We start from the raw sequence: 16,793 nt of genomic DNA, 5'->3' as shown, positions 1-16,793 counted from the left end.
GAGAAGTTCTTTATAGATTTTGGATACTAGCCCTTTATCTGATATATCATTTGCAAATATTTTCTCCCATTCTGTCGGTTGTCTTTTGGTTTTGTGGACTGTTTCTTTCGCTATGCAAAAGCTATTTATCTTGATGAAATCACAATAGTTCATTTTTCCCTTGCTTCCCTTGCCTTTGGCAATGTTTCTAGGAAGAAGTTGCTGCGGCTGAGGTCAAAGAGGTTGCTACCTGTGTTCTCCTTTAGGATTTTGATGGACTCGTGTCTCACATTTAGATCTTTCAACCATTTGGAGTCTATTTTTTTTTATTTTTTTATTATTATGTTAATCACCATATATTACATCATTAGTTTTTGGTGCAGTGTTCCATGATTCATTGTTTGTTCATAACACCCAGTGCTCCATGCAGAACGTGCCCTCCTCAATACCCATCACCAGGCTAACCCATCCCCCTACCCCCCTCCCCTCTCGAACCCTCAGTTTGTTTTTCAGAGTCCATCATCTCTCATGGTTCGTCTCCCCCTCTGACATACTCCCCTTTTCTTCCTCTCCTGTTGTCTTCTTCTTTTTCTTTTTTCTTAAAATATGTTGCGTTATTTGTTTCAGAAGTACAGATCCGTGATTCAACAGTCTTGCATAATTCACAGCGCTCACCGTAGCACATACCCTCCCCAATGTCTATCACCCAGCCACCCCATCCCTCCCACCCCCAACCCCTCCAGTAACACTCAGTTTCTTTCCTGAGATTAAGAATTCCTCATATCAGTGAGGTCATGTGATACATGTCTTTCTCTGATTGACTTATTTCACTCAGCATAACACCCTCCAGTTCCATCCACGTCGTTGCAAATGGCAAGATCTCATTCCTTTTGATGGCTGCATAATATTCCATTGTGTATATATACCACCTCTTCTTTATCCATTCATCTTTCAATGGACATCTTGGCTCTTTCCACAGTTTGGCTATTGTGGACATTGCTGCTATGAACATTGGGGTACACGTACCCCTTCGGGTCCCTACATTTGTATCTTTGTGGTAAATACCCAGTAGTGCAATTGCTGGATCGAACGGTAGCTCTAATTTCAACTGTTTGAGGAACCTCCATACTGTTTTCCAGAGTGGTTGCACCAGCTTGCATTCCCACCAACAGTGTAGGAGGGTTCCCCTTTCTCCACATCCCCGCCAACATCTGTCGTTCCCTGACTTGTTAATTTTAGCCATTCTGACGGGTGTGAGGGGGTATCTCATTGAGGTTTTGATTTGGATTTCCCTGATGCCGAGCGATGTTGAGCACCTTTTCATGTGCCTGTTGGCCATTTGGATGTCTTCTTTGGAGAAATGTCTGTTCATGTCTTCTGCCCATTTCTTGATTGGATTATTTGTTCTTTGGGTGTTGAGTTTGAGAAGTTCTTTATAGATTTTGGATACTAGCCCTTTATCTGATATGTCATTTGCAAATATTTTCTCCCATTCTGTCGGTTGTCTTCTGGTTTTCTGGACTGTCTCTTTTGCTGTGCAAAAGCTTTTTATCTTGATGAAATCCCAATAGTTCATTTTTGCCCTGGCTTCCCGTGCCTTTGGCGATGTGTCTAGGAAGAAGTTGCTGCGGCTAAGGTCGAAAAGGTTGCTACCTGTGTTCTCCTTTAGGATTTGGATGGACTCCTGTCTCACGTTTAGGTCTTTCAACCATTTGGAGTGTATTTTTGTGTGTGGTGTAAGGAAATGGTCCAGTTTCATTCTTCTGCATGTGGCTGTCCAATTTTCCCAACACCATTGGTTGAAGAGACTGTCTTTTTGCCATTGGACATTCTTTCCTGCTTTGTCAAAAATAAGTTGACCATAGAGTTGAGGGTCCATTTCTGGGCTCTCGATTCTGTTCCATTGATCTATGTCTCTATTTTTGTGCCAGTACCATACTGTCTTGATGATGACAGCTTTGTAATAAAGCTGGAAGTCCAGAATTGTGATGCCGCCAGCTTTGCTTTTCTTTTTCAGTATTCCTCTGGCTATTCTGGGTCTCTTCTGGTTCCATACAAATTTTAGGATTATTTGTTCCATTTCTTTGAAAAAAGTGGATGGTATTTTGATGGGGATTGCATTGAATGTGTAGATTGCTCTAGGTAGCATTGACATCTTCACAATGTGGATTCTCCCAATCCATGAGCATGGAACGTTTTTCCATTTCTTTGTGTCTTCTTCAATTTCTTTCATGAGTATTTTATAGTTTTCTGAGTACAGATCCTTTGCCTCTTTGGTTAGATTTATTCCTAGGTATCTAATGGTTTTGGGTGCAATTGTAAATGGGATCGACTCCTTGATTTGTCTCTCTTCTGTCTTGTTGTTGGTGTATAGGAATGCCACTGATTTCTGTGCATTGATTTTATATCCTGCTACTTGACTGAATTCCTGTATGAGTTCTAGCAGTTTTGGGGTGGAGTCTTTTGGGTTTTCCACATACAGTATCATATCATCTGCAAAGAGTGAGAGTTTGACTTCCTCTTTGCCGATTTGGATGCCTTTGATTTCTTTTTGCTGTCTGATTGCTGTGGCTAGGACTTCTAATACTATGTTGAATAGCAGTGGTGAGAGTGGACATCCCTGCCGCGTTCCTGACCTTAGGGGAAAAGCTCTCAGCCTTTCCCCATTGAGAATGATATTCGCTGTAGGTTTTTCATAGATGGCCTTTATGATATTGAGGTATGTACCCTCTATCCCTATACTCTGAAGAGTTTTGATCAAGAAAGGATGCTGTACTTTGTCAAATGCTTTTTCTGCATCTATTGAGAGGATCATATGATTCTTGCTCTTTCTTTTGTTAATGTATTGTATCACGTTGATTGATTTGCAGATGTTGAGCCAGCCTTGCAGCCCAAGAATAAATCCCACTTGGTCATGGTGAATAATCCTTTTAATGTACTGTTGGATCCTATTGGCTAGTATTTTGGTGAGAATTTTTGCATCCATGTTCATCAAGGATATTGGTCTGTAATTCTCTTTTTTGATGGGGTCTTTGTCTGGTTTTGGGATCAAGGTAATGGTGGCCTCATAAAATGAGTTTGGAAGTTTTCCTTCGATTTCTATTGTTTGGAACAGTTTCAGGAGAATAGGTATTAATTCTTCTTTAAATGTCTGACAGAATTCCCCTGGGAAGCCATCCGGCCCTGGGCTTTTGTTTCTTGGGAGATTTTGGATGACTGCTTCAATTTCCTTAGTGGTTATAGGTCTGTTCAGGTTTTCTATTTCTTCCTGGTTCAATTTTGGTAGTTGATACATCTCTAGGAATGCATCCATTTCTTCCAGGTTATCTAATTTGCTGGCATAGAGTTGCTCATAATATGTTCTTATAATTGTTTGTATTTCTTTGGTGTTGGTTGTGATCTCTCCTCTTGCATTCATGATTTTGTGGATTTGGGTCATTTCTCTTTTCTTTTGGATCAGTCTGGCCAGGGGTTTATCAATCTTGTTAATTCTTTCAAAGAACCAGCTCCTAGTTTGGTTGATCTGTTCTACTGTTCTTTTGGTTTCTAGTTCATTGATTTCTGCTCTGATCTTTATGATTTCTCTTCTCCTGCTGGGTTTAGGCTTTAGTTGCTGTTCTTTCTCCAGCTCCTTTAGGTGTAGTGTTAGGTTGTGTATTTGAGACGTTTCTTGTTTCTTGAGAAAGGCTTGTATTGCTATATACTTTCCTCTCAGGACTGCCTTTGCTGTATCCCAAAGATTTTGGACAGTTGTGTTTTCATTTTCATTGGTTTCCATGAATTTTTTTAATTCTTCTTTAATTTCTTGGTTGACCCATTCATTCTTTAGTAGGATGCTCTTTAGCCTCCATGTATTTGAGTTCTTTCCGACTTTCCTCTTGTGGTTGAGTTCTAGTTTCAAAGCATTGTGGTCTGAAAATATTCAGGGAATGATCCCAATCTTTTGGTACCGATTGAGACCTGATTTGTGACCTAGGATGTGATCAATTCTGGAGAATGTTCCATGGGCACTAGAGAAGAATGTGTATTCCGTTGCTTTGGGATGGAATGTTCTGAATATGTCTGTGAAGTCCATTTGGTCCAGTGTGTTATTTAAAGTCTTTATTTCCTTGTTGATCTTTTGCTTAGATGATCTGTCCATTTCAGTCAGGGGGGTGTTAAAGTCCCCCACTATTATTGTATTGTTGTCAATGTTTCTTTGCTTTTGTTATTAATTGCCTTATATAATTGGCTGCTCCCATGTTCGGGGCATAGATATTTACAATTGTTAGATCTTCTTGTTGGATAGACCCTTTAAGTAGGATATAGCGTCCTTCCTCATCTCTTATTACAGTCTTTGTTTTAAAATCTAGTTTGTCTGATATAAGGATTGCCACCCCAGCTTTCTTTTGGTGTCCATTAGCATGGTAAATGGTTTTCCACCCCCTCACTTTCAATCTGGGGGTGTCTTTGGGTCTAAAATGAGTCTCTTGCAGACAGTATATTGATGGGTCTTGTTTTTTAATCCAATCTGATAGCCTGTGTCTTTTGATTGGGGCATTTAGCCCATTTACATTCAGGGTAACTATTGAAAGGTATGAATTTAGTGCCATTGTATTACCTGTAAGGTGACTGTTAACTGTCTGTTGTCTGTGTTCGTTTCTGCTCTTTGCTGCTTTTAGGTTCTCTGTTTGCTTAGAGGACCCCTCTTAATATTTCTTTTAGGGCTGGTTTCGTGTTTGCAAATTCCTTTAGTTTTTGTTTGTTCTGGAAGCTTTTTATCTCTCCTTCTATTTTCAATGACAGCCTAGCTGGATATAGTATTCTTGGCTGCATATTTTTCTCGTTTAGTGCTCTGAAGATATCTTGCCAGTCCTTTCTGGCCTGCCAGGTCTCTGTGGATAGGTCTGTTGCCAATCTAATGTTTCTACCATTGTAGGTTACATATCTCTTCTCCCGAGCTGCTTTCAGGATTTTCTCTTTGTCTCTGAGACTCTTAAGTTTTACTATTAGATGTCGGGGTGTTGACCTATTTTTATTGATTTTGAGAGGGGTTCTCTGTGCCTCCTGGATTTTGGTGCCTGTTTCCTTCCTCACATTAGGGAAGTTCTCTGCTATAATTTGCTCCAATATACCTTCTGCCCCTCTCTCTCTCTTCTTCTTCTTCTGGGATCCCAATTATTCTAATGTTGTTTCGTCTTATCGTATCACTTATCTCTCGAATTCTGCCCTCGTGATCCTGTAGTTGTTTATCTCTCTTTTTCTCAGCCTCTTTACTTTCCATCATTTGGTCTTCTATATCGCTGATTCTCTCTTCTGCCTCATTTATCCTAGCATTTAGTGCCCCCATTTTTGATTGCACCTCATCAATAGCCTTTTTGATTTCGACTTGGTTAGATTTTAGTTCTTTTATTTCTCCAGAAAGGGTTTCTCTAATAACTTCCATGCTTTTTTCAAGCCCAGCTAGTATCTTTAAAGTCATGATTCTGAACTCTAGGTCCGACATCGTACTAATGTCCGTATTGAGTAGGTCCCTGGCTGACGGTACTACCTCTTGTTCTTTTTGCTGAGGTGATTTCTTTCGTCTTGTCATTTTGTCCAGAGGAGAATAGATGAAAGAGAGAACAAAATGCTAACAGGTTCACAACGTCCCCAGCAAATATACTGTATACAAATCAGAAAAGTCCTGAAACCAGGGGAAAAGAAAGGGAAAGAAAGAAAAAAGAAAGAGAAAAAGAAAAAAAAAAGAAAAAAAAAGATAAAAACAAAAGCAAAACAATACAAAAAAAGCAGAATATGATCAAATATGATCAGGCTAGTGCATAGATCAGTGCCACACAGTAGATTTGGGGCGTATTTTGGTCTGTTAGAAAAAAGAGCCTCCTAAAATTTTAAAGGAAGAAAGACATATATGTACAAAATAAGGGTTGATACAATGAAGGGATGGAAGATGACTGTAAAGATGAAAATTATAAAAGATTTTATAAAAGGACTTGGTAAGATAAGTTGTTTGAAAAAAGAAAGAAGATTTAAGAAAAAAAAAAGGAAAAAGGGAGAGAATGTGATCAGGCAGGAGACTAGAACAAAGCCATACACTAGTGATTTAGGGTATATTTTGATCTGTTAGAAAAAACTGTACCTCAAAATTTTGAAGAGAAAACAACTTATATATATATGCCAAAAATAAGGGTAACTACTATGAAGGGATAAAATATGACTCTAAAAATGAAAAATAAAAAGTTTTTTTTCTTAAAAAAAGGGATTGATAAGATATTGGTTGAAAAAGGGAAAAAGAAAAATAAAAAAAAAAGTCAACAAAAATTAACTTTGATGAAATAATGGATCATGGTAAAAAAAAAAAAAAAAAAAGCCATGAATCTATGTGCAGTATTCCCCTAGCGCTGGAGTTCTCCCATTCTCCTTGATCGATCAACTTGGTCTTGGCTTGCTGGCTGTTTGTGCTGATCTTCTGGGGGAGGGGCCTGTTGCTGTGGTTTCCAAATGTCTTTGCCGGAGGCGGAATTGCCCCGCCCTTGTGGGTCCGGGCTAAGTAAGCTGCTCCGGTTTGCTCTCAGGAGCTTTTGTTCCCTGCAAGCTCTCCGTACAGTCTTGGAGGACCAGGGCAGAAATGGTGGCCTCCCAATCTCCACCCGGAGGAGCTGAGAACTCGGGGCCCCGCTCCTCAGTGTGCCCCCTGAGAAAAGCAGTCACTTCCGTGTCCCCGGTCTCCGGCCACACTCCGTGCTCACCCGGCCTGTGATCGAGCGTTGCTATCTCTGGCACCCGACCCCGCGCGGAGTCTCCAAACCCAGCAGATCCCTGCAGTGCGTTCCCGCACCGCTCCTCCCCGGGAAGGAAGGGGAGTCTTCCCAGATCTGCTGCTTGTTGGGTCCCTGCTGGGGGAGCCGTGCCCCGACTGGGCCGCAGATCACAGTTTATGGCAACCCCAAGCTGAGAGCCCGCGACTCTGCTCCGTCTCTGCAGCTGGCTTCCCCGCTCTGATACCTGGGAGCTCTGGCGCACTCAGGCACCCCCGGTCTCTCTGTGACCCCAAGGGTCCTGAGACCACACTGTCCCGGGAGGATTCCACCCGCCGCTTAGCCACTGCAGCGACGTCCCTCCGCCGAGCCAACTTCTAAAAGGTCCGATTTTGTGCTCCGTGGCTCTATCACTTGCCAGAAGCGGCCAGCGGAGGCCCCTCCCCCGCCGTCTATCCTCCCAAATATCGCCTCGGATTCACTTCTCCGCACTTCCTACCTTCCAGTGAGTGGTCGCTTCTCTGTTCAGAGAGTTGTTGCTACTCTCCTGTTCGATCTCCTGTTGAGTTCATAGGTGTTCAGAATGGTTTGATCCCTAGTCAGCTGAATTCCTGAGACCAGACGAAATCTAGGTCTCCTACTCCTCCGCCATCTTGCTCCACCCCCTCTATTTTTAACTTCTTGAGGAACTGCTACACTGTTTTCCAAAGTGGCTGTACCAGCTTGCATTCCCACCAACAGTGTAAGAGAGTTCCCCTTTCTCCACATCCTCGCCAACATTTTTTGTTTCCTGCCTTGTTAATTTTTGCCATTCTAACTGGTTAATGGTGGTATCTCATTGTGATTTTGATTTGAATTTCCCTGATGGTTACTTATGTTGAATATTTTTTCATGTGTCTATTAGCCATTTGTATGTCTTCTTTGGAGAAGTGTCTGTTCGTGTCTTCTGCCCATTTTTAACTGGATTATTTGTTTTTTGGGTGTTGGGTTTGAAAAGTTCTTTATAGATCTTGGATACCAGCCCTTTATTTGTAGTGTCATTTGCAAATATCTCCTCCCAGTCCATGGGTTGCCTCTTTGTTTTGTTGACTGTTTCCTTTGCTGTGCAGAAGCTTTTTATCTCAGTGAAGTCCCAAAAGTTCCTTTTCCCTTTTGTTTCCCTTGCCTTTGGAGATGTGTCTTAAAAGAATTTGCTATGGCTGATGTCAAAGAGGTTACTGCCTATGTTCTTCTCTAGGATTTTGATGGATTCCTGTCTCACATTGAGGTCTTTTATCCATTTAGAGTTTATCTTTGTATATGGTGTAAGGGAATTGTCCAGTTTCATTGTAGCTCTCCAATTTTCCCAGCACCATTTATTTAGGAGACTGTCTCTTTTCCATTGGATATTCTTTTCTGCTTTGTCAAAGATTAGTTGACCATAACATTGAGGGTTCATTTCTGGGTTCTCTATTCTGTTCCATTGGTCTATATGTCTGTTTTTGTGCCAATACCATGCTGTCCTGGTGATCACAGCTTTGTTTTAAAGATTTATTTATTTATTTTGAGAGAAAGAGAGAGAGAGATTTAGAGATAGAAAGAGCTAGCAGGGGGAGGAGCAGGGGAAGAGGGAGAATCCCAAACCAACTCCCTGCTGAGCAGAGCCTGACTCAGGGCTTGATCCCACAACCCTGAGATCATGACCTGAGCCAAAACCAAGAGTTGGTTGCTCAATCATCTTAGCCATCCAGCACCCCAAGAGACTCTTAACTATAGGAAACAAATTGAGGGTTACTGGAGGGGAGGTGGGTGGGGGGACATGGTAATGGGGTGATGGGCATTAAGGAGAGCACTTGATGTAATGAGCACTGGGTGTTATATGCAACTGATAAATCTCTAAATTCTACCCTTTAAACTAACAATACACTATATATTAACTAAATTAAATTTAAATTAAAAATTTTTTAAATAAAAAAATAGAGTCAGCAGTGATGGTGTTAGGGGAAAAAGCAAGTTTCCATTTCAACTCTCTTCATCTGTAATTCTGAATAAAACCTGTACTTTTTGAGAAGCCATTTAGCAAGCTGACTGAGAGTCATACTGATGGCATTAGGTAAGGTAACAGTAGTTCCTGTAACAAATAAACTCCAAAATGTCATTGGCTAAGCACAAGAGTAGTTAATATCCCCCTTCTGTATTAGGAGAGGATGGACAAACAGGTTTGAAAGGAGTCTGTCCTCCAACTGCAGGCTTATGGAAGCTCTTCTGTCTTGTATGCACAGCTTTCAAGGTCATCCAAGAGTCCTTTCCATTTTCATTAACTGAAAAGAAAAAAGAACGTGGCAGAGTCCCATGAGGGAGCTTTATATGGGCCATCTTAGAAAATGGTGCACATCACATCCTTTCACGTTCTACTGGCTATAAATCAGTGAAGTGGTCCCACCTGAGAGCAAGGGGAGCAAGGGGAGCAGGGAGATATAGATGAAGTCTCATCCTAGTGACAAGTCTATAGTCTGGAATCGGGGATAGAGGGAGTTTTGAATTCTGGGGGGATAGTGTCTTTGCTCCACAAGTGATATTAGCTTTTGTCTCCATTATGATCACAGTCATCATCATATCCAGGAAGAATTGGAACTAACTGTTTTCCAAAGTTCCTTTTAACCCCAAAAGACTATGATCTCACAGCCAGAAGGTTGTGAAAGCACTATTTTTCTCCCCTGGGAGCAGTATATTGCTATGCTTAAGAGTAAGTATAGTCTCTGGAGACAGTTTGGGTTTCAAATTTTTTATTTTTTACTAGCTATATGATCTTGGGTGAGATTTACCTTTTGGTCCCCAATTTCCTCATTAGAAAATGGGCAAGGTTGGCAAGTACAGTGCTGATGCTGATTCTGTCCCACCCTCTGTTTCTGTAAAAAAAAAAAAAAATCTGTTTTAAAAACAGTCTGTTTTGTTTTTTGGAACCACAGCCACCAGTGTCTGAGAGATGGATGTCCCACTCAAGCAGAGAGCAAATTCCCCCTTCCTCCATCTAAGTTTTCCTTAGACCCTCAGGTGGATTGAATGATGATGCCCACCCTCATTGTTGAGGGTGATCTTTACTTAGTCTACCAACTCAAATGCTAATCTCTTCCTGAAAAACCCCCACAGAAACACAAAAAACACACCCAGAAACGATGTTTTATATGTTATCGGGGCATTCTTTAGCTCAGTCGAGTGACACATAAAATTAAGCATCACACCCACCCAAAGGGAAAGGGCCATGGAATATTCATCTACCAACTCTCGTCTGTCATGGATCTGAGGGCGGTTCCCATGGCATTCATTCCTTGGTATTTCTAGCCCGCTCCATATGTGGAGTAAGCAAGGGACACTGAGAGCTTCCCCAAAATGTGTTGCCCCCAGGCAAAATGACACAGGTGTTAGAATTGAAAATGTAGGTCAACATCCAGGAAATGTTAAGTGCTGAGGACATGATCAGGCACAGACCACATTCCTAACTCTTGTCTCCCCTCCAGGTGCTGTGTTCCATCATCGCAGGGATGCTGCACTACCTCTACCTGGCCTCCTTCACGTGGATGTTCCTTGAAGGGCTGCACCTCTTCCTCACCATTAGGAATCTCAAGGTGGCCAACTACACCAGTGCAGGCAAATTCAAGAAGAAGTTCATGTACCCTTTCGGCTATGGGATTCCAGTTCTCATTGTGGCTGTGTCTGCAATAGTAGGACCCCAAAATTATGGATCACATATTCAGTAAGCATGATGTGTGCCTTTATGGTGGAAGTGGCGTCTGTGGCTGATACATGATCTGAAATCAAAAAACATTTCAGTCCATTTCCTGTTGTGAATTATACCTCCCAAAACCAGTCCGGTTTTAAGCCATAATTCTATTTTCTCTTAGAAATTCCTAGAGGAATGATTCTCAGCATCTTTGGAGTTGGATCCTTTTGAGACTTTTGGTGAAATCCAGGGCCTATTTCCCCAAACAAGGAAATATACCTTTCAGACAAATGTACTTACACATAAAATTTTGAATACAACTTCAGGACATTAGGGAAAAAAGGTACACTCAGGAAATTCAGGGACAGAAAAGCCCACCTGTGGCCTCTGTGTTTTAGAGGATTCTGAAGAGCTTGAGATTCATCCCAAAATGTAAAAAGTAACAACAATAGCAACAAATCTTGAAGGCCTGTGATGCATGAGATAGTGCATATCATGTCTCATTCTCCCCATGATCCTGTGGGGTCAGCACTGTTCATCACCTCATACATGGGACTTCTGGGTCTTAGTCCATCTAAGAAACATTCTTAAGGTCTCAGCTAAAAAGAGAATTAATCAGAATTCCTCACTAAAGGAATTTCTCCCTCATTAAGAAGTTTACAAAGCTCTGCAAGGTTAGTTGAGGACGTTAGTATTTTGGCAATGGGGCTTCGGTTAGGGAGTAGGAACGCATGTGCTAAAACAACATGATGAAGGTGTCTCTCTTGAAGAAAAAAGATGTCCTGTCTCCAGCCTGAACCCTATGTCCTGCCAGAACAATTCTGGAGATCTCACAGTGGCGTAGATCAGGGGTTGGCAAATATTCTATAAAGGGCCAATGATAACTATTTTTGTCTCTGCGGACCATATGGTCTTTGTGGCAATTACTCAATGTTGCCCTTGTGGTGGGAGAACAGCCAATTCATAGACCATGTATAAATGAATGGATGTGGCTACGTTTCAATAAAGCTTTATTTACAAAAACAAGGGGTGGACTGGATTTGGACTATGGGTGATCGTTTGTAACACTTGGAATAGAACTTAAGTGTCAGAGCTTTTCTGCTCACTGAGTGTTGGCAATTGCTTGTTACATTTCTGAGTTTTATGCTGCCCGGTCTTTGTTCAGGATAATTTATACTATCTTTGCCAACATAAGGCATGATTTAATAAAAAGTATTTGGGCAACAGAGTACTTGGTACATGGAAAATACTTAGTGTTGGTAGGTTTTCTTGCTGTAGTTAAATTACTAATTTTACTCTCTTTCTGATAGAAATCATTATTTTTGGGCACTATTTATTGAGGCTTACCTCTTTGCCAGGAACCATACTCAAAAACTATGTACACATTACCTCATTTGATCTTTCCTACAAGATCTATATGAGGAAAACTGCAAAAGTCTGATGAAAGAAATCAAAGAAGATTCAAATAAATGGGGGAGATAGTCCATGTTCATGGATAGGAAGATTCAATATTGTCAAGAAGTCAGTCAGTTCCTCCCAAACTGATCTATAGATTCAATGCATTCTCAATCTCAATCCCAAAAACATTATTTTGTGTATAATGATAAACTGATTCTAATGTTTATATAGAGAAGCAGAAGATCCTGAATAGCTAACACAATATTGAAAGAGAAGAACAAAGTCAGAGGAGAGACCCTAGCTGGTTTCAAGACTTGGCGTATAGCCACTGTAATCATTTAATCTTTTCAATACTTCTGTTTGCCCCCACTTTACACTTGAGGAAACTGAGGCTTAGAGCATACAGCTTGTGTCAGATGACGACCCATGTCTGATTGCATCTAAAATCTAGGTTCTGAGCAAAATGGTTCCCAGCACTGGTTGGATCTTGCTACAGGAGTCTGAATTCAAGCTCTCTGCCCTCTGAGAAATACGCAGCTCATGCATACCCTTCTCTCAACAGCTGCTGGCTCAAGCTCGATAAAGGGTTCATCTGGAGTTTCATGGGGCCAGTGGCAGTCATTATCTTGGTGAGTGACTAATGATAGTTATTTATGGATGTGTCTGCCCTGGTTGGCCAAACATGGAGTGTGTTTCTTGCTGTGAAAATGGAAATGAAGTGAAGATAAGAAAATATAGCCTGATGTGATTAACGCCTCTTCCTAGAAACACTATCTTCATATGTCTTTCCTTTGCTCCCTTACGGATTACTTGTTGCTGTGATATAATATAACTCTCTGCAGGGGATTCTGGTAAAAAAACCTATGTTTGTTCATTCAACAAGCATTTAGCAAGTATCTACTCTGCACAGAGTGACATGTTCTCCTGTTTGCCAACAACTTCCTGATCACATCCATTGTCCTGGTATAGACATTAATAGTAATCTTTCACTTTCAAGGCATCTTGATTTGAATGATACATTATGTAGTCACCCTAATCAAGTATCAAGTGCCCCAGGTCCATATACACACAATATGCTGTATAAAAGACCAGAGCAAAACATCCTATGAAGCCTGTATCTTTTGTAAAAAAGATACTTAGGTCCACCTCAAATTGGGTTGCACGACACGGCCTCAAAATAAAATTCCAAGTCAATATTTCATTCTGTGTCCACAGATAAACTTGGTGTTGTACTTCCAAATTCTGTGGATTTTGAGAAGCAAACTTTCCTCCCTCAATAAAGACGTTTCTACCATTCAGGACACCAGGTAAGAAGGTCCCAGAATCAGTGGTATCCACATATTTTTTCTACAGGGCTACTTTTCTTTCTGCCTGGGAAAGAAAAACCTATACAAAAATCTGATATAAAATTTCATGGTACTGGATAAAGTGTGTGTGCGGTACAACTTCTAGAAGTAAAAACTATAAATTTCAGGTAGCTTAATGTACTCCTTGATCTCTTTATTCAACAAATATTCATTGGGTGCCTCCTTTGTGTAGAAAACTCTTCATCTGAAATTCATGCCAAGAGTATCAACATTATCCTTCCTCCACCACCCCGTGAGTCCACCCACTTCTGCCCTCCATTATCCTTGGTTGTAGACACCCAGTTCTTACTGTGCTGATCTAAACGATTAAAAATAACGATAAGAACAACTAACATCGACTAGGAACTTAGTAGATGTTTGGAATTTACCAATATTCTTTTACTGAATGCTCATAATTTTAATCTATGTGGTGGGCACGACTACCATTCCCCCATTGATAAGAGGAGCAAGTGCTTATTTTACCCAAGGGTGGGCAAAAATTGGCATTGGTGAGTCATGTGGACAAAACTTAAAGGACTATCTTTCCAATTTCAGACCCTGGCTTTGATCTCATCTACTTATCAGGCCAACCTAACATCTCTTCGCCTTAGTGTTTTCAGCTTGGAGGGTCACAGCTTCACCCTTCCTGGCATTTCTTCATCCCTCTACACGTGTTTGATGAGTGCAGGCTCACACCCCTGTGTGCATGCACAAACACACACTCACACATGTCATCTCTCCTAGACAGTTGCCGCTAAGAACCCCATTCTGTTTTATAAAACACAACTTTCCTTTGAAGAAACACAACAGCATGTTCTATTCTGAAGTCATGATATCATCATTAACACATTTTCCAATACAGATTTCCAGAAGGCACTTCCACACATCTCCCAGCAGATCCAGGTAAAAGACTTGCAGATAAATCACTTCCAAGAATAGGAAAAAGCATTATTCTCAGAAGCAGCCATGAAAAACATGGGTTCTGCCTCATCTTCGAGTTGTATGACTTTGAATATGTCGCTTAAGCACATGGGGTTGATGTGAAGTTTAAATCAGGTAATATGTGCAAAGCATTTAGCACAGCACCCAACACATAGTGATGAATGATACTTATTATTGCTCTTGTTCCTTTTCAGAGTCATGACATTTAAAGCCATTGCTCAGCTATTTATCCTGGGCTGTTCTTGGGGCCTTGGCCTTTTTATGATTGAAGAGGTCGGGAAGGTGATCAGATCAGTCATTGCGTACACATTCACCATCATCAATATCCTGCAGGGTGTTCTGCTCTTTGTGGTACACTGTCTCCTTAATCGCCAGGTAAGGCTAATTATTTTGTTTCTCAACAGCCAACTCTCAAAGTCTTATTGAATGGCTGTTCCCATTCTCACCTTTCTCTGACATTTCATATTTGTATTTGGGGTTTCCTTATTCTGGAAGGAGGTTTTAGGTGATGATTTGGTATGCTGTGTGCTCTGGGTTTCACTAGCATCTGACTAACCTTCACATTCCAAACTATCTCTTAAGAGTACGCCTTTGTCAGCTGGGGATGACATATCAAAATACCATAGACTGTGTGGCTTGGGCAGCAGAAATTTCTCGTATAATTCTAGAGGCTGGAAATCTGAGTTCAGGGTTCCTGTGCAGTTGGGTTCTGGTGAGATCTGTTCTTTTTTGCAGATGGCCACCTTGCTCTACCCTTACATGGGGGAGAGCAGGAGAGAGAGCTTTTATGCCTCTTCTTATCAGGACACTAATCCTATTGGGTCAGGGCTCCACCCTTATGGCCTCATTTAATCTTAACTGCTTCTATAAAGGTCATCATGTCTTCAAATACAGTCATGCTGGGAAGTTAGGGCTTTGACATGTGAATTTTGAGGAGACATAGTTCAGTCCATAGCAGAGCATGTATCAGTCAGCATAAAGGAGATTATGATTCAGTAACTTATAGCCACCACCCTCTAATTTCAGTGGTTTATAACAACAAAGGTTTATTTCTTGCTCATGCTACATAGCCATGGCTTGATCTACATTGTCTTCACTCTGGGATATAGGTTGAATAAGAGCAGCCCTTATTTAGAACACTGGTATTCTCATGGCCGAGGGAAGGGAGATCCTGGCAAAGTGACCTTAATTAGCTCTCTTCCATTGAGTGGAGCAAGTTCCTTGGTCATACCTGAGTTCACCAGAAAGAGGATACAGAAGCCTCTTATAGTGAGGTGCACTTTATGGAGGGACAGTGGAATATTTGACTTACTATGCCAAAAATAGAGTGACTTCAGCTCTAATGTAGGTTTTCCTCTGAGTAGGTTGCTGTGTGACCTTGGCCAGCCTTCTTACCCTTTCTGAGCCTCAATCGTCTCACCTGTGTTTGTGGCAATACCTGCCTCACAGGATTAAGAATTAAAAGAGATATTGCGAGGGGTGGGGCAAGATGGCAACAGAGTAGGGGACCTTGTTCCATCTAGTCTCTCAAAGTTAGATGCATATTTATCAAACCATTCTGAACACACATGAATTCAACCTGAGATGTAAGATTTATCTGGATCTCTACAAGCAGAAAAATGACTACTTTTTGCAAGGTAGTTGGTGTAGAACCCTGAATCTTCCGGGGAAATATCAGGAGATAAACAGAGGGGGAATGGCCCCACCATAAGCTAGCCCCTGGAAAGTGCTATAACACTGGAGCAAAAAATGGGGACCCTTAGAAATCTGCTCCAGTGAGAGATTTCCCTTTCTGAAAAGGGCACAAGGGATGAATAGGGCAGAATTTTAGGTCGATCATTGTGGTCTCAGAATTCCAGGAGACTCAGAAATTATGGGGGAGCCTGACCAATAGAGTGCCCAAGCAGTGGAACGAGGAGACTGGTTATGGTCAGTGAGCCCAGAAGGGACTCTCAGATCCAGTCACCATAAACTGCCAGCTGGCTTGTAGGGAGACCACTCTCTGCCTGGCCACCCTGAAAAGGAGTGGAAGGTGCAAGCTGTTTAACGTCTCAGGGAAGATAGAAAACGGCTTGCGCCCATGACTGGGCAACAGCTCTCAGGGCGGTGTGGCCCATGAAAGAACACTGGGGAGGCACCCAGCCATGAACTGGGAGCCGCGGAAGAGGGTGCATGCACAAGCCCACAGCCACTAGCAATTGCAAAGTTACAAAGGGCACAGATGCTCTCAGGTCCTCAGAACTCCCCTGGGAGAGTTGCAGAGGGTGGGAATAGCACGAGTCTGTGGAGTTTGGTACACACAGAAGTGGAGATGGTTTGACCTGGAAGGTTTATTGAAGAAAGGGGACAGCGAACTTGTGGCTCTGGGCCAGAGATTCCTGAATGGCCATATTTACTCTGACCCTCTAAAGAGAAGCCGAAAGCCACCAGGGAACAAAAGCCACACAAATGACCAGCTCACATTAAGCCCATCCCCCTGACAAGGGGTGGGGCATTCCACCCAGGCAAAGACACCTGAGAAGCTGAGCAGCAGGCCCCTCCCCCAGAAGACAGACTGGAAGAACAGGTGAATGATAAGTTTATTTCCCACAGGACTGTAAAACTCCAGTGCCAGGGGGAAAATAATATAGGGAGCTCCAGGTGTTCTCTCATGATTCATTTATTCTTCAGGCTAAAATTTTACATTTCTTT

General features: G+C 41.8%; 1 protein-coding gene across 6 annotated transcripts in view; it reads left to right on the top strand.

Moving 5' to 3' along the window:
- Window positions 1–16,793, top strand: part of LOC114226103 (putative adhesion G protein-coupled receptor E4P) — a 69,346-nt gene that overhangs the window by 40,778 nt on the left and 11,775 nt on the right. For all 6 annotated transcript variants that reach the window (XM_088017757.1, XM_088017751.1, XM_088017750.1 and 3 more), the window contains 4 exons: window positions 10,214–10,449; window positions 12,377–12,443; window positions 13,030–13,121; window positions 14,297–14,477. In XM_088017757.1, the coding sequence (XP_087873883.1) occupies window positions 10,214–10,449; window positions 12,377–12,443; window positions 13,030–13,121; window positions 14,297–14,477 (576 nt within the window). The remainder of the gene's footprint in view (window positions 1–10,213; window positions 10,450–12,376; window positions 12,444–13,029; window positions 13,122–14,296; window positions 14,478–16,793) is intronic.

The sequence above is a fragment of the Eumetopias jubatus genome, unplaced genomic scaffold (assembly GCF_037043125.1).
Source record: "Eumetopias jubatus isolate StellerSeaLion01/CBP00866 unplaced genomic scaffold, mEumJub1_p1.0 scaffold_1, whole genome shotgun sequence".
In the NCBI taxonomy this organism is placed as follows: domain Eukaryota; kingdom Metazoa; phylum Chordata; class Mammalia; order Carnivora; family Otariidae; genus Eumetopias; species Eumetopias jubatus.
Note: the sequence above shows the minus strand (reverse complement) of the source record. Positions and strands in the feature narration are given on the sequence as shown.